The sequence below is a fragment of the Balaenoptera borealis genome, assembly GCF_965194805.1.
Source record: "Balaenoptera borealis genome assembly, chromosome: 7".
Taxonomy (NCBI): domain Eukaryota; kingdom Metazoa; phylum Chordata; class Mammalia; order Artiodactyla; family Balaenopteridae; genus Balaenoptera; species Balaenoptera borealis.
The window spans coordinates 22,214,717-22,238,553 of record NC_138864.1 but is presented as its reverse complement, the minus strand read 5'-3'; the positions used below and the strand labels follow the sequence as shown (position 1 = coordinate 22,238,553).

At 46.7% G+C, this 23,837-nt stretch overlaps 2 protein-coding genes across 22 annotated transcripts in view; one reads left to right on the top strand and one right to left on the bottom strand.

Annotated features, from left to right (window-relative positions):
- KMT2E (lysine methyltransferase 2E (inactive)) overlaps window positions 1–5,407 on the top strand; it is a 100,154-nt gene extending 94,747 nt beyond the window's left edge. For all 5 annotated transcript variants that reach the window (XM_082399697.1, XM_082399699.1, XM_082399698.1 and 2 more), the window contains one exon: window positions 10–5,407. In XM_082399697.1, coding sequence (XP_082255823.1) covers window positions 10–1,509 — 1,500 coding nt within the window. In that variant the 3' untranslated portion in view covers window positions 1,510–5,407. The remainder of the gene's footprint in view (window positions 1–9) is intronic.
- Window positions 3,078–23,837, bottom strand: part of SRPK2 (SRSF protein kinase 2) — a gene marked incomplete at its 5' end in the record, with an annotated part of 222,027 nt that continues 201,267 nt past the window's right edge. For 7 of the 17 annotated variants that reach the window (XM_082399781.1, XM_082399790.1, XM_082399791.1 and 4 more), the window contains 6 exons: window positions 3,078–6,305; window positions 16,817–16,909; window positions 17,266–17,358; window positions 17,997–18,066; window positions 22,911–23,018; window positions 23,133–23,233. In XM_082399781.1, the coding sequence (XP_082255907.1) occupies window positions 6,121–6,305; window positions 16,817–16,909; window positions 17,266–17,358; window positions 17,997–18,066; window positions 22,911–23,018; window positions 23,133–23,233 (650 nt within the window). In that variant the 3' untranslated portion in view covers window positions 3,078–6,120. Of the gene's footprint in view, window positions 6,306–6,399; window positions 6,467–16,816; window positions 16,910–17,265; window positions 17,359–17,996; window positions 18,067–22,910; window positions 23,019–23,132; window positions 23,241–23,837 lie in introns of those variants that run through there. The other 10 variants (XM_082399793.1, XM_082399796.1, XM_082399794.1 and 7 more) reach the window with 8 other exon arrangements.

Genomic DNA, 23,837 nt, shown 5'->3' with positions numbered 1-23,837 from the left:
TTCTCACAGCCTGGTTCACCAGGACCTGTAATCCCTGTCCAGCCACATGGGAAAATACTCACAAAGCCAGATTCCCATTGGGAGGGAACAGTTACTGGGTCAGAAGCTGAGAGCGGTGTCCACCTGAAAACAGAACTCCATCAAAAACAGCTGTCAAGTAACACCCAGGCCCTTTCAAAGAATCACCCTCCACAGCCACTGGCGCGCAGTTCATCCGAGCAGCTTGCACAGAAGCTGCCTTCTGCGCCCGTGAAGCTGCACTGTCCTCCATCACCTCACGTAGAAAATCCTCCAAAGTCATCGACGCCTCACACGCCTGTACAGCACGGTTATCTTTCACCAAAGCCTCCTTCACAGCAGTTAGGCTCTCCCTACAGGCCTCACCATTCTCAGTCACCTCAAGTTGGAACCCCTCAGCGAGAGCCTCAGAGGAATTTTTACCCAGCAGCACAGAACCTTCAAGCCAGTACACAGCAGGCACCTTCTGGAGCACTGTTTCCACAGACGCCCTCAGGACAGTCTTCGGCAGCATACAGTCAGTTTAACCAGCAGAGCCTGGGCAGCACGGCACCGCCCCCTCCACCCCCTCCGCCCCCTTCCTCTTCCTCTTACTATCAAAACCAGCAGCCCTCCGCAAACTTTCAGAACTATAGTCAGCTGAAAGGCAGTCTTTCCCAACAAACTGTGTTTACATCAGGACCAAATCAAGCACTTCCTGGCACCACAGGCCAGCAAGCCGTCCCGGGACACCACGTTACTCCAGGGCACTTTCTGCCCTCGCAGAACCCTCCCGCTCACCATCAGACTTCCGCTGCTGTAGTCCCCCCGCCGCCTCCCCCGCCTCCCGCTCCAGGACCACACCTCGTCCAGCAACAGCCACACTCCGTAGCACATGGCGTGGGGCCTGTTCATGCTGTCACCCCTGGGTCCCACGTTCACTCTCAAACTGCTGGACACCATCTGCCACCACCCCCTCCCCCTCCCGGCCCCGCCCCGCATCACCATCCACCGCCCCATCCCCCCACAGGACTCCAAGGTCTGCAAGCACAACACCAGCATGTGGTGAACTCAGCCCCTCCACCACCCCCTCCTCCTCCGCCTTCCAGTGTTTTGCCTTCTGGGCATCATACCCCATCGGCTCAAGCCTTACACCACCCACCTCATCAAGGACCTCCACTTTTTCCTTCAAGTGCTCATCCAGCTGTACCACCGTATCCCTCACAAGCTACACATCACACCACTCTGGGACCGGGACCCCAACACCAGCCTTCTGGAACAGGGCCACATTGTCCATTACCAGTTGCAGGTCCTCATCTCCAGCCCCAAGGACCAAACAGTATTCCCACACCTACCGCTTCAGGGTTCTGTCCTCATCCTGGCTCTGTGGCCCTGCCACATGGGGTTCAAGGACCTCAGCAGGCATCTCCAGTGCCTGGACAGATTCCAATTCACAGAGCACAGGTGCCACCAACATTTCAGAACAATTACCATGGTTCAGGGTGGCATTAAAATGGACTCCAAAAACATTTTTTAAAATGTTCTGTAAGATAAACTGTATATTTCATATGTACCTGTTAAGGTACTTTTTAAAGCTTGTACATGAAACTTTGTATAAAAAAACAAAAACACCAGTGCTCTCTCATTGTATTTTTCCCATTTTTGCTTTTTAAAAAATTCCTTAAAAAATGTGCTGTTAAGCCAGTGTAGGTATCTTTTATTTTGTAAGTAAGTGAACATTCCAGCTGTTTTTCTGGCAGTAGATTTGATGCTACATGATCTTTAAATTTTATTGTTGGAATTAAAAATTCATTTAGTGAATGTTTTCTACATTATTTTATACATATGCATTAAATACATGGCTCAGTAATGGCAGTACGAGGATTTCCTTTCTATCAATCAATCAGCAGTTCTGTGAGTGCATCTTATGTATAAAAAAAAAATGCAATACAGATTTTTAGTTTGGTGTGAAGATGGCTCATTTTGTTTTATCGGTTATTTGCAAGCAAAATGTAATTTAATGTATAGATGATTTTTAATGTCTCCTGACAAACTGTAAATACTGCATTTCTTTTGCGTATATAATCGCTTACAGCTTTGCTCATTTGACATCATATAGCACTGTACATATGACATGTCTTTGCAAAACTGTGTGATCTTTGTGAAAGTAGTACAGTATATGGCCTTTAATTTCTCTTTTAAATATACTGTCACATTGAAGCACTGGTTGGGCATTTTAATTCATGTTAATAAACCACAATTATGTCAGTTTTACCAAATTGTCCTGTACCACTTCTGAGATTGGGGTCTGTTTATGCAAGTGTTTTTGTTTTTACAGAAGTTAGTTACCTTTTCCAGATAGAGTTTGTAAGGAGCCTTCCATGTTCTTTCGCAACTACTACCTCAGCTGGACTGGACCGCAGCGAGCGTCAGGAGGCGGTAAAGGCTTGTTCCTGGAATGTTCCTACATGTTATTTTGTTGCAGGAGCAGGAGCCATAAGAAAGTACCGTGCTACGTAAATGCTACATACATTTACTTATATCTGACATCGTACAAAATGAATCCATTCCATTAAAGCATCCCATGATTCATCTATAGACTAATTTACAACTGTTTGAAAGTATGGAATATTTTACCTAAAAACACAGGACTATCTAATTTGTACATGTTAGAACATGACTGAAATGTCCTATGGATGAACCAAAATTAGTTGAAAACCTTAACATTTACTGTCTAGCTATAGTATTTAAAAGAGTAGCAGGAAATTTTACAAATTTGTTTTGGGTGTACAAACCTAAAGGAAAAATGCATTTTTAGCTCTCTCAAGTGAAATGAAAATGGCCTCTCAAGTGAACATTTTATTGCTGAAATACAAAATGCTAGTTATTATTTTGGAATAATAAATTCTTTGTCTTCTACCTCTCAGGAGGATTAAGTATAAACCAATAGTAGTGACAGTATTTGTCAACACATATTTCACCATCCAATTACTTGACATAATTTGACACAGTATACAAATTCTGTGTATTGGAGAAAAAAGTAAACAGACTAAAAATGACTTAAGATTGGCAGTAGTATGTCATGTTTTACACTTTTAATTTCCATTTCCTTTTGAAAACAGCTACATTAACACAGCTGTGTTTAGGGCTCAATCCTAATCAAGTTTTAGAAGAACTTGGGTCAACTTTGCCATCCTTGCTTATCAAACAAGATTCTACTTACGGTATTTGCAAAAGAAATACGTGTCCACGAAGAAGTGGCTTTACATCATCCAGTCATCCACCGCCACCACCACCACCCCCCCCCCCCCCCGGTAGTTTCAAACAGAAGACAAAGTTAACTAGCATAGTGAACTATTAATATTCACACCTCTTTAAAAGGACTGTCCTAAAGATTTTAATTCCTCATAGTTTTAGATTTGCCTACAATACAAATAATGTATATGGAAGCTTTTCTGTAAACTGCATTAATTTCTAAAAAAATTAATGGGAGAAAACGAATTTAAGAAGTAATTTCACCAGCAGATACAAACTGAAGTTCTCTACCCCAGCTGTTAACTAGCTATGGATGATCCAAGTACGGGAAGAAGCAAGTTAGTAAATCAGTTTTCACCTAGAAAGCTAATGCTTTTTTGAAGCTCCTATTATATCCACTTTTCCTCTGCCTTGGGGCAGTTCTAATTTCCAGACAGCCAGCTTCTGAATCTGCTAGAATCACATATGTGATCCACTGCTTGTCATTTTCCATGATGACTTCACACGGACTAGAGAAAGGAAAAGATAGGACATTCAACTAAAATCACTTGAGCTGGCTATAGTGTTTTGCATAACCAGTGGTTCTCGTTTAGCTTATATGCATTCATCATCATCAAGCCACCAAGAATCTGCTAAAAACCATACCATACCTAATACAAATGTATATTCCTTCTAGAACAATTGCTTTTACATTTATAAACTAGTTAGGCTATTTTATCCTAAATGAGAGATCCTTACAAAATTCGTAATTATCTGGATTATTTTCTAACATGAGCCAAAACTGTATTAGACAAATTTCATTCAAGTGTGTCATAACCCTGATAAAAATTCTTACGGACTTAGGGAAGACATACATGAACTCCGTGGTTCTCGTGAGAATGGTTCCTGTGCAAATTCTGGATGGCATCACTGGTCTACAGCCACTATCTTTCACAGAACCTACAAGGTCACCTACAGCCTCAGCAGAAAAACTTAGCATGCACATTTCATAAATGAATGGTATCTTCCACCTCACAGCGATACGATCTAATGCTAACTCCTAAGAGGATTACGTGTCTTGTTCCCTCACAGTGAATACTGTTAAAAAGAAAAAAAAAAAAAAAAACTGACAATGTGCAAACACAATGTAACTAGTATGTTTTTGATGAAACATGAATTAAAAAGGTTCACAGAAATTCTAGGTAATGGATCTATACTACAGCATCTTTTCTAGATCCATATCCTACCCTTACAAAACAATGAATGTTTTCCTCGTATTAAGCCTTAATGCATGTTCTACAACTACATTTCCTGCTACAGGAATGCTGACACTTCCTTTAGTTCTGGTTACACTACATTAAAAGGATAGCAAATGTTTATTGATTCTATCACTTCAAATATAGGCCAATGACCAAGGCAATGTCTGGGAAAAAAAACCCAAAACACTTTAATTTTTAAGACAACTGCAAGCACCTCAAACAATGGATTATTGTTACAACACTTGTTATCTTTTCACAATCTAGTTATTGCAAAGGCATATGGATAAATGTTAATGGACAAAGTCAAGAAAAACGAGGCACCTTGAGGAATGTAAAACAAAAAAATTCAATCCACTGATTTCTAAAAGAGGCTAAATGTACCTCTATATATTACATTCTAAAATTGTATTCCCTACTATGGTTTGTGTTCTGGATTCTACAGTTTTAAGGAAATGCATAAACAAAATTGTGTGCAACTTGCAAAGGGAAAAAATCATTTTCTCAACTTCAATGCATGGAAAGACAATGAAAAAGCTTGTAAAATGTGTTGTAGCCACACACGAAACTGTCTCTGGAATGAATGCAATCCCTGTTACCTCTGAGATGTTAGTATTCTGCCCACTGCACTGCAAACTGTACATATCATACCTTGGTTCTAGACAAACACGAGCAAGCTTTTCCAAAAAAATATACGTATATTTTTTCATTCCACACACTGAACATGTTTCTCTTGTCCAATTTAATCTATGTAGAGTTTAACTTACAGGGCTTGGAGGAGGCAACACCACATGGTACCAGGCTACCACATTTTTAAAGGGAAATTGCTCTTTTTCCTTAAAAGTACCTTTAATTTAAAATATGCAAAAATGTGAGTGAATGGGAGTGCTAAACTATAAATACGTATTTTAGAATGAGAAGCATGTCTTTTCTTTGCATAAAGTGCCATATAGGGAATGATATAACCCAGAGCCAGTTGTTTAAAATCCGAAGCAAAAGGACAGTCATGGAATGAAAGTGTGCACAGCTGCTCGGAGTAGTGAACGCCCATTACATGCAACTTCGGCTACAAAGCACTCAAGACTGGGTAGCTTTTCTGAAATTTGAGTCCCCATCCCATATTTAATGGAAATTAACATTTACAGGGTGCATTTACATACACTATAATACAGGAATGATGTCCCTTTGCCAGAAGATCAAATTGTACATTTCCTTGCTATTTCTTGGTTCCAACTTGATAATTTCTTAAGATTGTAAATTATATAGTACTCAGCTAAAATATTTCTTCATAAATAGTTACAAAACCTGCCAAAACACAAGGAGGAAAGTATTTTTCGTTCAAAAAAACTGACATTTGAATGTCACACAACACAAGAAACAATGCTTAGAGACATGTTATTGTTTCCAGAAGTAAAGTGGGTCAGTAACTACTAAGCTGAAGACAAAAGATCGCCCTTCCCCAGGATCACAGTGCACAAAAAGCAAAATGTCAAACGACAGTACCTCAAAGCAAAATAAAAGGTCTGAGGATGAAGCCAGCTCACTTGTAATCCTGTTAAGAACGAGAGTCCCCCTTTAGGGCCAATGCACTGGACAACATGTGCCAGCTCAGAATGCGTGTGTGCAGAATCTGCTAAGAATTCAACCAAGGATGCCGAAGGCATTCGCCAGCTGAGGCTCGTTTTTCTGGAACCATTTCTAACATTGGGATCAGGAAATCTGTGAACTGTGCAGCATCTTCATGGGGCCAGCCATACTTTTCCACAAGTACATCAAAGAGGCTCCAGGGCTTCAGCTTGGTGATGTGTCGCAGCTCTCCTACAGGGAAAAACAGGCATGTCAAGAAAGCTCCCAGCTGTGCATTTCCCATTGTTGGTCCAGCTGTGTTCTTTACAATGAAGCAGATACCTACCTGCTCAACACTGCATGACAACAGAGGCCAGCTTTCCCACAGACGAAAATGTCACATTTCAAGTAAGCTTGGTGAATACAAACAAGGGTTCATTTAAAAAGGAAGAATTCATTTGTATCAGTTCCAAGTTTCTTTAAATAAGCAGAGCATGCTGAGGACGCCCAGAATATTTTCATTTGCAAAGACTGACGGAGGCACTCTCCCCAACTTGGGATTCTTCGCAATTTGCAAATTTGCTTAGAAAAAGCTTTAAGATACATGCTATTTAAACTCCTTGGACCATTTTTTCTGCAGGTTACCATGCAAAGAAAGGGGAATCTTTTCCTCTGGAAGAGCGCTATTCAAGAGAACTTGACAGTAGTGATAGTAGAGGTGTACTTCATAGGTACTGTCCAATACGGTCGCTGCCAGCTCAATGTGGCTACTGAGCACTCAGAACGGGGTGAGTGCAACTAAGGAACAGAAGTTTAATTTTAAGTTAAGTTTAAATAGCCACAAATACCTAGTGGCGACTGTACTGGACAGCACAGCCCTAGAGCCAGCCCGAATCAAATACCATTCATCTCCACACATTTGGTGTAAAATCTAAGCTATCAGGACATCAATTTATAAAGCCTGAAGTTATACTTTTCAAAATGCGCTAACTGCAGTATGAAAAGTGTGGGTTATGAGCAGCCCTGGCAGAGTGACTGACAAGCTCGTAAATGGTCCACGAACTATAACAGCCTTGTTCGCAATAGGAAAAAAAGTTATTTTTAAAGTCAAACTGCCAAGAGGACAGGAGGACTGTCACTAAGAATGACTCGTCTCCTCTGTCTGTTCACAGGAGCCGCGCACCGAGAGGCCTGCTCCGTTTGCCCCGCGGCTCCCCTCGTCCTGGGGCCCAAGCCGCCGACAATGGGCGCCCTCACACAGAGGCCAGTTCCCCTCTCCGCTGGCACCTGCTGTAACCTAACCGACGAGGGGTCTGTACACGCGACGCACTGACAGGGGGTCAGTCCTGTGCTCACAGAGGTCTCCTCAGGAGGCCTGGTCCGCTCTACCCAGTTATTCAACTCAGTGTACACACACACCCCTCCTGTTTCTTTAATCATAAAGAAGATAAAAGGATATCACAGAAAATTACAAAAACAAAGGAAAAACGACTGGTAACCCACCCACGATGACTTTTCCTTTGGGCCTACACTCTTTCAGCTTGCGTTCTTATGAACTGGTCTGTCTATAGAGTAGTCATCACGACGCACACACAGTTCTGAATACAGAAATCACTAGAAGATATTTCTCGTGAAAGGGACTGGGTGTGAAGTCCGTTCCTGGCTCCCAGGTAAAGACGGGGGACAGAGTTAAGCCTGGAGGCTGCAGCTCAGGTCTACTGTCCCGAGGCAGGTGGACCTGCCATCTTAGAGGAGAAAGTGTTCCCTCTCCCAGCAGGAAACACAGTCCCCGTGAGAACAAGTGGGAGCAACCACTGAACGTTCACCCCTTTAACCCAGAAATTCCCGCCATAGGGATCCCGCCTAAGGAGATAAACCCTGGCACCCACCCACCCCGCCATGCCCCCACACTATGCTCACTGCAAAATTATATACACTCACAAAATTACAAGTGCTCAGTAATCAGAGAACGGTGGTCAAAAACACAGCCAGCCACAGTACACCCTCCTGACAAGGAGTAGTTAACAGTACGCAGTAACGTGTGGGAAAGTGTATGGTAACGTGTTTAGTAGTAACGTTAGTCAAAACTGTGTTCTACATACGACCCCAAGAGCCCATAAAGATGGAAAGCAGGTGCTCTGAGACACTGGCTTCGTTTTACAGTTGTTTCTTTCTCGTTCTGCATTGTCTCTAATGAAGCTCTATTGATTTTATAGTGACTGCTCGTCTCACCAGGGCGAGGTTAGAGCAAACTAAGAAAGCACACACACAGCACGGCAAAACCAGCTCCGTGGGTGGAGACCTGGAATAAACGTGCGCCAGGTCTGCACATGAGAGCAACTGCTGAGCTCGGTCCACTCAGGCCCGCTCGGAACATGGGGATCTGCTCCTGAGGACGCAGTTCTCAGACAGACTAAACTCCATACACAGGCAACAGAGTACAATCTTCCATGAAAAGAGAGGTGCTTTACCATGACAGGTGCCTTAAAATCTACGTAATAACAGTGATGAAAACAATACAAAGGCTGGAAAGCTATACCGAACTAGCCCCTCCGATAAACTGATAAAAATGATTCCAGAGGAAATCCTAAAATATCTGACATACTTTTGACCAGGTAATCCCACACAAAAAACTGTATGTGAAAAGATACTGTCTGTAATAGGAAAATATGCAGTATGCAAAACAGTCCTAAATATCAAGATACTGAATACATAATAATACTGCAATATAACAGAATAGTGCGTTGCCTTTCAAAAGAACAAATATGTGGATCATTGAGATAGGTGGTAAAACTCTATAATGCCAAGAAAGACGAAATAAACTCGCCTCGGCCCTATGATCCTATGCACAACTTCTTATGTTCAATTCCATGATAAGAAGAAACGCTGTCTTATAAAACAGTTGATAAAGGTTACCTAAAAACAAACCCTAAGCCCCCAAACTTGCGCGTCTATTGCTGGAAACGCCAAGAACAGGTTCCTCTGATGAGTAAGGGCTTCAAGTCCATTCACCAACTCCAGACCGGCCCACAACACACCAGAAATGAGCCAACTCCACTCCCACCACGTATAAGACAAAAATAAAATAACCAGATAGTACAACATTTTAAAAATAATTTTTTACTATTGTCCTATTGTACAAGTAGCTTTTACCTTGACAATTTTTTCCCTTAGGAAAATATACCAAGATATGTTTTGTTGAAACAAATTGTGCCAGTAACGAACCACTTGATTGTGACAGTCTTTTCTTTTTAAACCGTTTCCAGCCTTTCTTTCCTAAAGAATACTGAGTAATACTTAACCTTCCCTCGGCGTCAGCTCTCACCCACACGCAGGCCACCCAGACACCAGCAAGGCCAGATGGGCAGCTGCCTCTCAGGCTTCCTGACCCACTCCGGGGGCAGAATCACCCTGACAGACCAGGGAAGGCTGACAGGGAGGGCCCCTCCCCCCGGGGCAAAGGCTCTGGGAGGCCACTCGCCACGCCAGCCTCAGGTCCTCAGGGTGCTCTCTGAGGAAAAAAGTTAAGTACTTCCATTATACTCCTCTTGAATATTAAGTGATTTGTGAAGGGAAATGTATTATATTGACTATGAAATTACAGCATTCCAGAATTACACACACAAGCATATGAGGTTTTACACCACACACGGGGGACGAAAAAGGGAAATCCTGGTACTGTAACTCCTGGTAACTAGAAAAGAAACCATGATATGAAATAAATTAGGACAAATTTCAATAGCATACACATAGAAAGGAAACCTATCAATAAATACAGGTACAAAGCAAGACAAAAAAACACAAGAAATTTGAACAAATTCCTACAAAGTACATGTAGGTAAATATTTGAGGTGAAGATCTGTATTAAACCATACCTCCCACACATAAAATAGATCCTAGACCTAAGAGCTAGAACCATAAATTTTTGGAAGAAAACTGAAGAATAAATTTTCATGACCTTGAAGTAGGCAATGGTTTCTTAGATGTGATATCAAAAGCACAAGTAACAAGAAACAGAAAATTGGACTTCATCAAAATTAAAAACCTTTGTAATTCAAGTATCACAACATGTGCATTCAAGAGAAATGAAAACATTATGTCCACACAAAAACTTGTACATTGATGTTCACAGCAGCGTTATTCATAATAGCCAAAAAGTGGAAACAACCCAAATGTCCATCAACCGATGGAGAAACCTGATGTGGTCTATCCATACATAAAAAGAATGGAGTATTGATTCATGCTACCACATGGACAAACTTGGAAAGCACTAGAGTAAATGAAACAGGCCATCACAAAAATCGACATATTGCATGATTCCATTTATATGAACAATCCAGAACAGGCAAATTCATAGAGACAGAAAGTAGATCAGGGTTGCCAGGGGCTGAGGGTAGGGGGATGGAGAGTGAGTGCTAATGGGCCCAGGGTTTCTTTGTGAGGTAACGAAAATGTTCTAAAATCAGAGACTGGTAATGGTTGCATATCTGTGTGAATATACTAAAAACTACTGAATGGCACACTTTGGAAGGGTAAATTGTATGCTGTGTAGATTACACTTCAGTAAAACTGTTACTGAAAAACTGGCACAAAGCATACAACAAAATAACTTTAAAAGAATTCCAATGCTGTGTTAAAGGATGCAGTAAAAACAAACATCTCACACTACTGACGAGCTCATACTAAATGATAGGAATAAATGGGATGAACTATAATAGAATTTACCTGAACCTGTTACAACAATTTCATTTTTTTTTTTTTTTTTTTTTTTTTTTGCACCACAAGCTCAAATTTAAATGAGTAAAACAGTAACTCAAAGCTACTCTCGGCTGTGGCTCATGGTCTGTTATTCCCCACATACCTCTGCTGTGTGTCCTGTGTCACTACAGCCAGCCTCCAGGCTGCAGCACTGTCACTACCACACACTATCTCCACCACAGCTCTCGCTGGGAGGCCCCTCACACAGCCTCCAAGCAGGGACCCAGGGCAGAGTGAGCCTGCCGTCAGCGACGGCAGGACGACGAGCGTTACCAGCACTGCCCCAGCACCGAGGGCCAGCCACTGCCCCGCTTCCAGCCCGCAAGGACTTCCATCTGAAACAAAGACTGGGGGCTCCCCCGGTGGTGCAGTGGTTAAGAATCCGCCTGCCAATGCAGGGGACACGGGTTCGAGCCCCGGTCCGGGAAGATCCCACATGCCGCGGAGCAGCTAAGCCCGTGCGCCACAACTACTGAGGCCCACGCACCTAGAGCCCGTGCTCCACAACAAGAGAAGCCACCGCAATGAGAAGCCCGCGCACCGCAACGAAGACCCAACACAGCCAAAAATAATAATAATAATAAATTATAAGAAAATAAAAAATAAATAAAACAAAGACTGGACTCAGGTGAAGGCTTTCAAATGTACTAAGTCGGCAGGGAGCCACCTTCACCAGGCACCACCCGCCAACCTGGGCTCCGGGCAGCAGGCAGGGAAGGAAGCAGACGGAGCCCCTGCCCGCACGGAGCTCAGCTTCTGAGAGAGAGTTCATCACAGAGAGGGAAAACCAGAGCTCTTGTAACACAGAATTAGTGCTTCAGATACAATTAGAGTTAAAGCAGTTTATGTTTTAAAAGTTTTGAGGCTCACTAGTATGAAGAAACTTTTCTAGTTATTTCCAGAATCCAGCTCCCGCTGAGACCGGCCCAGTTCACACTTCCCCGCAGGCCCATCTCGGCGTCCAGCTCCTACAGGACAGAGTGAGGCCTCGCTGAGCCCTGCGTCCTTCCTCCCCAGCATCTCCAGGCCAGACGCGCCTCAAGTTCACAAACTGCTCTAAGCCCACGTGTGCAATCTGCCTGTCTTCACTGCCTACGCCATGTGGAAATGCTATGACCGAGAAGTAAAGTTTTAAACTTGAAGCCACGAAAATCAAGTGGGGCAGTGACCATCCTATCCTGTATGGGCCAAACGCCACAGAGGGGCTTTTCTCTTCACAGAAATAAGAGAATCTGTTGATTTTTAGGTAATTCTGGAGCTAGGTTAAAATCATTCTAACAAGTTTCATCTCAACATTAAAAATTAAGAATAGTGCCTCTTTTAAAACCCAGCTCCTGGGATTTCCCTGGCGGTCCAGCAGCTGGGACTCCACGCTCTCACTGTTGAGGGCACAGGTTTGACCCCTGGTCAGGGAACTAAGATCCCACAAGCAGCGCGGCGTGGCCAAAACAAAACAAAACTGAACTAAAAGCCCAGCTCCTGAGTTTCACCCTCCATTCTCACCCCCTCCTACACTTTTCCTCATCTTCTACTGGACACCACTTATCCTGTTGCCGTCCCTGCAAATGTACTCCTTTGGCTACACAGAAGTTTCTTGCATGCTCTGAAATTCTGCACTGTATTCAAGAGGTCTTTGGTCTGACACATACTATCACTCACCTATATTACAATACACTCAACGCCCTCATCTAGGATCAAGTAGTTTTTCCTTTTTAAAGTTAACTGTCTCCTCTCATACTTCCATTCTCAATACAGCAACTTCTACTAAAATGATGGCTACTGATGGCTCAACAGAATATCTGCTTGGTGGCACAGTAAGGTGTGCTCCTGGCTGTACTGTTTTTCTCGCCATCACCTGAGGGCTGGGACACTTTCCCGGGTTTGTGCCTTAGTCCATTCAGGCTGCTATCACAAAGTATGACTGACTAGGGAGCTTACAAGCAACAAATTTACTTCTCACAGTCCTGGAGGCAGGGCGCCAACATAGGCAGGTGAGGGTCCTCTTCCAGCTCAGAGATTTCCTGTGTCCTCAGGTGGCGGAGGGGCTAGCGAGCTCTCTGTGTCTCTCCGTAAGGCACTACGTCATCCATGCCTTTACGCGCCATCCATGCCTTTACATGCCTTCCAACAGCCCCGCTCCTAACACTGTCACCTTTAGGGGGTCAGGAACGGGTTTGGAGGGACCCACTCAGACCACAGCAGAACAGCCTAGGGACAAAATCCACAGAGGTGCTTACCTCTGTTGGGCCACAACTTGACACCCTGACCAAGATGGCTTTCCTTAAAGATCTTTGGTGGCTAATGCCCACACCCAAAGGAATGACCAGCAGATTAAACCCTAACAGGGTGAGGACAGTAATTACTCCCAGCCACAAAAATTCAGTTCAATTTTAATAAAATGCCTGGTCAAGAAATAATTTAAACTAGGAGCAGTCATTTTACCCTGAATTGTAAGCAAGAAGACGCCACTTAGCTGCGTTTGATGTTTAGCTTTAATGCACAGACCCCGCTCTTCTGCCCTGGCCTCGGGGTGGGGATGAAACCTGCTTTCCACCCAGGAGAACGAGAGCAGGAAGACCTGCTGCTCAGCCCTCTCGAGTCCCACTGCTTGCCAACGTGATGGAAGCAAATTAAGAGCAGTTTTCAATTTCGCCTTTCTCTATCAGTTCTGGCACAAAGGTATTTTAAATTTATTTATTTATTTATTCATTTCTGGCTGTGTTGGGTCTTCGTTTCTGTGCGAGGGCTTTCTCTACTTCTGGCAAGCGGCGGCCACTCTTCATCGCGATGCGCGGGCCTCTCACTATCGCGGCCTCTCTTGTTGCGGAGCACAAGCTCCAGACGCGCAGGCTCAGTAGTTGTGGCTCACGGGCCCAGTTGCTCCGAGGCATGTGGGATCTTCCCAGACCAGGGCTCGAGCCCGTGTCCCCTGCATTGGCAGGCAGACTCTCAACCACTGCGCCACCAGGGAAGCCCACAAAGGTATTTCAGAAAAAATTTTAAATGGATACCTTTAAGAGCCCATTATTTCCAAAACGTATATTCACTCCCCTTACTGGGGCAGGCAATGCCAAAACACATTTTTAATGCAACCAATCACTCCCCTCATCCCAAGGGGCATGGTGAAATCGAATTCAGGACAGGCCCTCATTCGTCATCGTACTATTCCCGAGACTTCTGTGAAAACCCTAAATCCCTTTTGAGTTCCACAGTTACCATAAACGAACAATCATCAGGAAAGAACTTAAGTCCCAATTCCCAGTCATTTTAGGGGATTTCTTGCCTAATCATCCAAAGGAAGGAAAAAAGGACTCTAGTCACCACAGTCCATGTGTTGTCGGCCTATCTCTACCACGGATGCCAGATGCACTTCAATTCCACAGGCCACCTTCAAACAAGCTCCTCAAAACAGAGTCCACGCACACAACTCCTACAGCACACATACATAACAGTGTGATGATGGAACAGCAAGGTTCCGCGCAAGCACTGTATACTGCCATCTGGGCGCAGGCAATGGTCCACTTGTCCGAGGAGTAGGGCGCGTATGGAAAGGCCAGTGTGAAAGCCGCCCTCCAGCATGAGGGACCCAGGACAGAGAGCTGTGGGCTGGAACCAACCACCCGCCGACACCAGTCCCCCAGGCATCGCTCATCAAGTCCGCTGAAGGAGCCCCACAGGTGGGATGAGGAGAGGCCTCCAAGCCCGCTGCTGGCTCTGGGCTGGGACTCGGCAGGCGTTGCCCCCAGTCCCTGCAGCCCAGACCAGGGGCAAAGCCTAACAGGAGCCAAGAGTCTCAGAGCAGCCATCTCCACGAGCAAACCCGACCACAGGCTGCTGGCAGGGGTACCTTCAAATCATTTGCCTGACTTCATGTTCTCACCACTCAGGGGCCCCCCCTTTTGTTCCTCTTTCAACTTCTTCCCCACCATGCACAGCACTGGTTCCTCACCCACAGATCACGGACAGAGACGGCAGAGCCAGCCACCCTAAACAGCCCCCGCGCTACAGAGGAAAGGGCAGCAGCGGCACAAGTAAAGCAACAGTCCTCGTGTGCCTCTGCCGGCTGCTGGCCCTCACCCCGCCTGATGCCTGAGGTGGGGAAGGAGGCTCCCGCAGCCCACTCTGCTCGAGGATCAGGGGCTGTGGGCCAGAGCCCTCCCGGGCCCGCTCCCTTCCCCTCCGGGGCACCCGCAGGCCGATACTGCTACTTGCCTGACAGATCAGGCTGCTAGCTCCTGGCTGCCCTCCCCACCTGACAATGGTGAAAGCTACGGCTGGGGGCAGGTCATCTACCAGCCAAGTCCTCCTGAGGCCCAGGCCATCTCCCATAGGCTCTGAAAACATTCTGAAATGTGGAAGGAGTCTGCTTTGATTAAAATAAACACGACTCCCCAAGCCACGCCATCCCAGGCCAAAATAATCCAGAGCTTTCCCTTGCTTCAACTATGCTCAAATAACATTTTCTGGAAATTTCCTAGGAAACAGCCTACTCTCTCAGTCATACTGCTGTCCAGTTCACAATGCGCACAGCGTTATCCTGTTTATAACTCTGCTTCAGCAATAACGGAAACAGTTCCTAATGCGCCGCGTGGTGCAGACATCCTCTCACGCCTCCTTGTATCAAGGATGCACTCACTGGAAGTCACCCCCGCTGACAGCCTCGGAGACGACGTGACACGCCGTGTCCAGCCCCCCAGCATGCTCCAGCCCCAGCTGTGCCACTGAACACACTGCCCTGAGCACGACTTGAGACTGTGTGAGAGTCTGGGTGTGGCAGGGGACCCCTGTACCTGCTTAAGAGACCCAGAGTCTCAGAACGAAATTTAATACGTGTCCGAAGAACATTTTTCCTCGACAATTTTTTTTCCTCTGATGAGCTTTAAAAAGGAAATAAGATATTGCATCCAGTTACATATTTCACAGGTTACCCACGGGTATTCCCAAAAAACCTAAGAGTTGTGGTCAACGCACTCAGAGCACGTGAGCAGGAAACCACTGTCTTGGCATGGTTCGCTCTCAGGCCTCATGCATTCACGGGGAGATGGAATTTAAGGGGTAAGACAGGACTGGTTAGCTGAACATCACCAAAGTATATCATAAAAGGTTATTACTCTACAAGAATTCCTTATCTCACAGGAAAGTAAAAAGTCAAATTGGTTTTCCAAATTTGGCTAAAGCAGGGGAGATAGAGTATCTAGTACTTGCAGAAATTTCTAGAAACTCCATGTCCCGCTCACATCAACTTTAAACAGTTCTTTTTTAACGGGAATTGCACCCCCCCCCCTCCAAATCAAAGCTGGAAAAACATGAGTTAAGAGGACTATCTATGCTCACATCAAAGACTATGGCATTGGGGAAGGGCTCTGTAAAAATAAATTCCCCAGGGCTTTTTAAAAAAAATTGATCACTAACTAGGGACTACATAGGGCAAAGAGAGTTGTTCGAGGTCATGCCAAGGAAGATCAACGAGAACTGTAATATTAAAATAAATCACCTACAGTACAGTGTGAGGTAATGCACTGGGAGAAGAGCATCTGATTTATAAGAATGTGAGGCACACAGGACTTCACAGGCCCACACCCCTACAGAAACAGCTCAGACACATGAGACAGGACGCAGATGGACAGTCATTAAGTCCAGTCTCTAGGCCACCTCTGCTCCACTGCAAAAACACTCTGGTTCCAGGAACAATGTGGAAAATGGAAAGGTAAGCCTAGCTGCTTTCTAAAAATCATTTAAACTCTTTTACAAATACTTGAATACATGGATTGGTGCTTAGCGTAAAGGAGAGGTGTGGAGGAGGTCAAAGGATTTTTGGAAGATTGTTCTCTTACAAAATCCTTATTCCACAGATATCAGATGATTCTTTATTTCTTGAGGGCCTTCTTCAGCAGACTCCCCCAGCGGTTAAGTCCAGATCTCTCTCCACTGCCCAAACGCGAACGCACAATTTCTCCTTTGGGAGAGGATTACGCTGAAAATTAGTGTTGCATAAATACCGTTACCTTTTCTGGTGAAAAACTCCTTGGAATATTTCCCCAACATAGCGTATTTTCGAGGGACTTTCCCCAGCAGTTCAATGATCAATGCTATGTGATCTGCATTGGGAAACATTGCCAGCAAAACAGAAACACACGACAATTTAATCAGTACACTGCATGCAGACATTGCCATCGCCCGCGCAGACAGAAACAGAGCGCAGCGTCAACAAGCAGAGCACAGGCTCTGCCCGAGTGGCCAGATTCAAGGCACCGCAGAGGAGCTGATGCACAGGGCGGCCGCAGGATGGCGCCAAGCAGGGGCTCCTTCTCGACTCTGAAGTCAGCACAGGAATTCTGCTGGGCTGCTTTTGGAATTTAGGAGAAAGGCCTTTGTCACCATTAACGCTACAATCAGCAGCTGCTATTCCATTTCTGTCTGCATCATGGCGCTTTTCAAAAAGAAGAGGTACTACCTCTGCGATTGAAGAATTCCCGAGAGTATTTTCCAGATAGAGCAAAGTGCCTTGGGATACTGCCTAGCAGCTCTATGATGTGGGCTATGTGGTCTATGGAGGAGAGACAAAAAGGATACGGGGATGGGAGGGGCACAGGGAAGAAGGATGGGATAAAAGAAGAGGGGGAAAAAATTGAAATTAGTAAAAAACCAGAAATAGATTCAAATCAACAATGTCTGCAGCACATCCGTGCAGAGGCTTCTGGGACTGGCAGGCCTCAGGCCCCGTCTGGAGCGTTAACAGTGACTGACGCCAGCTCACCCCAGGCTACCCCAGCATCGCAAGCAAATAAGCATGGAGATGGTCAGGTCTGCAGATGGGAATTCAAGCCAGAGTTCCCTGGTTTTAAATTCAGCCCCCAACAGGACAGAGAAGTGGGCAGCAGATCAGTGGACAAAAGGTCCACGGAGAGGCTCCGGGTTCGTCCGGCCTGTCCTCTCCCGGCCAGCTGGGCTCAGGCCTGCGGGGGCGGGCTGACGCCCGAGGGCTCTCCAAAGCGTCGCTGGTGCCAGGAGGCTCTGCCCAGTCACTGCAGCTGAGGGGGCTTCAAGCTCAAAGGGAAAGCATCTGAATTTGGTGCTTGAAAACCAAAGCACAGCTCTATTTCGGTGCAAAAAGACAATATTCTCCAGAAGTTCAGGACTCTCAGGAGACCCGGACTGAGGTATTCAGCAGGCAGCAATACTCACCTTCGTCTCTGGAATAGTCTTCCCCAGAATGCGGTTCAAACAAATAATCTCCCGTTGCCAGCTCAAATGCCTAGGATACAACAGATGACATGCTAAGCACTTCACAGAGACGGGCCCCAAGCCAGCAACTTTTTCTGGTACAAGAGACCTACATTTTATGAGGATCTGAATCAAACCAAAGAGTCTCCTGAAAGAGCTCAACACCAGGCTTTCTCTTCTTCCCAAAAGTTCAAAGAAGCTTCAGAAATATTCTTGTACCTCTGCTGCACTTTGCAGGAAGCAGCCGGGTGCAGGCGTGGCCAGAGCACTGCACTCTAATCTGAACAGCAGAACGAGGGCTCAGTCCAAGGTCCAGGTCTGTATGACCCCAGAGCCCAGCTGCAACCCGCAGGCTAACCTGGCCCTGGACCACGGGTGCGGCTGCTCTCCTGAAGCAAATACCTTCATGTCTTAGCAACCGGGGGCTCCTTTCAGCAACTCATCGTCACTTCATTCACTTCTGACTCAACCAAAGGACATTCTAGAACCAAAGAAGCCCCTCTTGCTCTGTCCCCTGGGGCCAGGAGGAGGCAGACCCCCGTGCAGCCCGCCCGAGGGCGGCCAGGAGAGCGGCTTCCGGGTTACAGGGCTGTGCCCACCAGGGTGCTGGGGTCGGGAGGGAACGGGAGGGGCACTGCTTTCCCACTGCTGCCACTGAGCCCACTTCCTTTGTTCATAAAATCATCTCGGGACTATGAGCTTTAACTTGCTAACAAGACATAAAAATGACGACTGCTATCGCTCTGTTGATCAAATACCATGCTTTTTTAAAAACATGTTTTAAATGAGAATTTAAAAGAAGTTTTAAAAAGAACAAGCTAAATCCTGTTTTTGGTTTTTCCCATACTTACTTCTCTTGTGCGTTGGATCTCACTGTTCTGGAGGCCCTCAGGGGCTGTCCCCGCTTCACCGATGCCTGTGGGTCAGTGGCCAGGGCACCGCCCGCTCCTCTCAAGGTACCGCCCTCCCCACGGGCGCCTCGATGAGCCCCACCACAGCAGCCCACCCTCTGCGCTTCTGTCGAGGATCACAAGGCGTGGGCGGGCACCATAGGGGAAGTCTCGTCTGCCTGGGGCGGGGCCCCTCTCACAAACCCAGGTGGGCGCGCTTAGCCCAGGACCACATCTCTTCACCTTGTATTTTTCTTTTTTAAGAAAGGAGGGAAGTGGGATGCCAAGCCTGTTGCCAGCTACCCTGTGACGAGCACCAGTTCATAACTCGGGATCCCTGCCCTGAACCAGACCTGGGTCTGATGTGCCCAGTCTCAGCACAGAGTACGCCAGGCAGTCGTCTAGGTGCTGCAGGCCCTCCCTGCTCCACCCATCAAGCGATAAAGATACTAGGGCCAATCCCACATCAGGGTAAAACACCTCACATTTGGCCACAGGTCCATGGGGAACAAGTGGATGACACACTGAATGGCCAGAAGCGTCTTTCTCATCTGGGACACAAGCCAAGAGAAAAGGGTGAAACCCTAATGGAGAGAGAAGACCCAGAAGTCGCGTGACGCAGCCAGAGGGGAGCGCCAGCTGCTCTTCACCGTCCTTGGGGCCTCCCTCACTCTTCTAATTAATGTTCAAAACATTTCAGTCCGGTTGTATGTATTCCTGACGGCCTAGCACTAAGACATGTCCACTGAGTGTTCTCTGACAGACGACCATGTTGATTAACACCCATGTATTTCCAAGGAAACACAAGTTGAAATGGTTTAGAAGAAAAAAGGAAGAGGCAAGATGAAGGCTCCCCCGTCATGTTGTCGGGTTCTGATTCTCTGAAGCATGATGAGATTTTTCTTAACAACTAGGACACAGACAGCAGGGTAAACACACATCACAATGAAAACATCAGCCTCTGTACTTTACAACTTGCATTTATGCTGGCAACTATGAAACCATGAAAAATTATTGCCTTCAACTCAATAAGCTACTCTCAATATAACCTCTATTATTATTGTTTAATTTTTAATACTTGGGAACTATGTACTCTGTACTCGGCCCAACCGCCTCAGAGAGCTTTCCCTTGGACCAGCCTCTGTCCTCAGGCTCTGGGGAGACCAGATACCCCCCCTCCTGAAATGCCATCACCCCACGTCAAGTATCCCATTCTGAATAAATAAGGTCACGTATGCCTTCTGTGATGTGACCACTGCCGAGAAGTTTGGTGAAAGGGGTCAGACTGGCTTTTCTTGTCTCTACAGTGCTGACTGAGGCTCACCATGGAACCCACGGGAAGATGCCTATTCAGGGACTCTGAAACACAAGTGCAGAGCGACCAATGCCGGGGTCCACACGTGATTTTTAGATCATGCACACTTACACCTGGAGGGCTCCAAAGCTCAAGAAAAGAAAAAGAGATTCCACACCTGACACAGCCCAGCTGCTCTGCCTCATGGCGCTGCCCCCGCCCAGTGGTGAAAGCTCTCCCCCCTGCCAGCAGCACAGGCGCTTACCAGTGAACGTGGCTACCAGCCACCACTCTCGGCTCCACTAGCGTCTCTGTAAGATTTGATGCCCTTTATAACAAAGAACCCCGGGCTTTACCACCGAGAACAATCTGGAGCTTCACAACAGCTTGGTATTATGAATTTAATGTACCGTTACCTACTTAAACCTCAACAGCAGGGTGGGGTGGACAAAGACGCCTCACCTTCACCAGGTTCTCTACAAAGAACAAGAGGGGACACCTCTCAGCCACGGCCTCCGGGGAGGGGGGAGTGGGGAATGAAGGCTTGCCCCCGCTCCCAGAAAATCACCCTTAAACTGATTAAAAAGAACTTCCTCAGCAGCCCTAGAAGTACCGAGGGGCCTTACGCTTCACTTCTTGGGAAGCGGGAGGCAAAGGAGACGGAGTGAGCGCTTCTCCGCGGGAGTCTGCTCTTGACGCCCCCACAGCAACTGCAGGGCTCAGCAGGGCAGGAGGCTGCGTGGAGGGGCGGACCCTCATCTCACAGAGGCCAGACAGAAAGCCAGGTATAAAACTGTACTGACAGCTCCACCATTATCCTACTACATCTGTGATCTTGTCCTATTTTTCTGGTTATATCACCAAAATTTAACACCCCCGAATTAGAAGCACAGGATTTCAGAGCTGAAAGACTCTGCAGAGTGTAAACGAGGGCAGCCCCGATACAGCCCCTTCTGTGCTGCTGGGGAGGAGGAGGGCCTGACCTCACCACACCCTGAGGTTCAACACCCCTGCAGCTCCCACTGCTGACGGCGCCCCCTTCTGCTGACCTGGCCGCTGCCTCCCACTGCTTCCAGCCCCCAGCCCCCCTCCCCGCTGCCCCCCCCCCGACTCGCCCACAGGGAGCCTCACCCCTGCCCACACAGCAGGCCCTGCGTTCTAAGGAACCACGACACGTCCACCAATTCTCTCTCTCTCTTTTTTTTTTTTAATTTAAAAAGAGTTATTAAAAAGAAAAAAGGCTAGAGTGGCTACCATCCCCCACCCCCTGGCCTCTGGCCCATGATCTCCGACCCCTGCCCTCCTCCCACTCTAATAACCTCCCTCATTCATAAGTCAGTCCCCCACCCCCACCCCCACCCCCACCCCCGGGCCGGCCCAGCCATCTGGTCTACCAATTCTTTTAACCCTCCTTTTCCATACCTAGCAAGGCAAGGGCTCAGGTTTTGATACTTAACTGAGAAACTTAAAATTATTCTCTGGCATCACCCATCAGAGCAACATGGGAACAGAAAGGCACACTGTTCTAGATCTGTTGGGCCATACTGGCTGCAAACTTGAAAAACACAGAACATCCCCTTCTTTCATGTTGTTTTAGCACGACTTGCTAACACTGCTATACTTTAGCATCAGAGGACACACCCAAAAGAAGTGCTACATAAATCCTTGAATAACAGACAATTACACTTACTCTGCATTGTTTTTTTAGTGAGAAGACAAGTACCAAGCTTTGCACACATGCCATGCCCTTTCATTTAAATATCAGAGGAGAATTTGGAGAAAAAAATGAGGAAAGCATGAAACCACGTGAAGCAAGAGACACATGCATCCCCTTTTCCAACAAAGGACTACAAAGCTCAGCCCACTAAGAGGAAGGTGACAAACTGACCAGGAAACAGGACCACGAGAGAAACTGGAACTGGCTCATGGACGAGGGACCATTCGTGCTTATCGGTTCACAGGTAAGGAGTAGGTGAGAAGAGGCACTGGTGGGGCTGAGGAGAGTTTAGACACAACCAGACTTTTGATGCACACAAGTGGCAGTAAAAATGGCTACATCATACTGGAGAAACAAGAGGCATCCTGAGGCCCTGAGGAAAACCATCGCTGAGCTGCCTAAGGGAACAGACTGGCTAAACAGGGTACAGGCGGCTGCTGGTGCCTCAGACATGGCTGGACACAGCCTAGAGCAGTGAGCCACAACAGTCTCTAGATTTTGCTTAACAGAAGGAGAGAGATTAAACACTGGTATATGGGGAAATCCTCTCTCTCCAGTAAGGAGATAAGGTCTGTCAGAACCCCTCAGACAACCTTCCCTTAAATCACAGCTGTCTCATCTTCCTCCACAGCCTGAGTGAGGGGGAAAACTGCGTACAACCTGCAAGCTTTCAGGAGCCAACAGGAACTCCTTGAAGTCACTGTCACCACAGCGGAGGTCTGATTCTCGGGGCCGTGGGCTACAGAGGGCCTCGCGAGGTCGTCTCTCACAAGACCAAACCAAAACACACAGCAGGACACGCCAGAGAAGGTCTCTTAAGATACCCAAGGCAGCCACCTTCCCCTCACCCACCCCTCAGTGGACAACCTTCACGGTCAGAAAGCTTAGACCACAGGCCCTGGCGAGGCTGCCCCATCACGGGAACTAAAAGGATGAGCCTTTACACGGAGGAAAATGGCAAAGGTCGTGCTTACCATACACGCCGTACTCCAAATGTCAGCAGGGGTACTGTAACCTGCTCCTATTAAAACCTCTATGGATCTATACTGACGCGTCTGGATGTCTTCTGTGAAGTGTTTATGCTGGAAGGGAACAGACTGCATTACCGTGGAGGAACACAGACATCAAACGAGAGAAAAAGCATCTTCTAATACATGATCACAACCGAAATGTTTTAGAAAGAAAACTCTACTTACCACCCAACAAGCGTTTCCCAGGTCGGCAATTTTAACTCTAATTTTATCTGCATTCCGTGGGTCCAAGGGATTCACCAACAGGTCGGCTGCCCGGGTCTTTGCTGGCATGAGCAAACAGCAGGACAGTTAGTGCCCGGGGCAAGTGGTTTGCGTGGGTGCACACAATGCTTGCTGGGTACAGTCTCCTTTTCTAGAAAAGTGGTGGGTGATCATTTAGGCCTGGAATCCTGTAAGTTGAACTCAACAGGATTTAAATTCTTGGTCTCCATCTCCGGAAAATACTTCACAAGAGAGCAAATTGCCCAGAGACCCCATGGACACTGCCTTGCCCTTTCTTTTTTCTCCCCATCCTTCACCGAGCAGGTCAGCCCTGCTTGGTTCCCGCATCTTTTAGCTGCTCCTCATTAGGCCACGCCAGTTCCCTAATGGACCCCGTCTAGCTCAGAAGTGCGTTATTACTTAATGTGAGGGTAGAGAGAACGCTCCCCAGGGGGTGCCCATCCCTTCCTAAGTGGCCCACAGCCCTCACCTCTCCCTCTGCCTGGGCCGAGCACAGAGACCTCAAGAGTTAGATGATGGCCGATTAACAAATACAGATTAAAGGCAGAGACTAAACAATTCTGGTTTAGCTGTGGACAAGGAACACTCCAGAACAGAGGTCTCTTGAGACGGCCCGGGCCCTCTGAGGTCCCTCACGAACTTGTC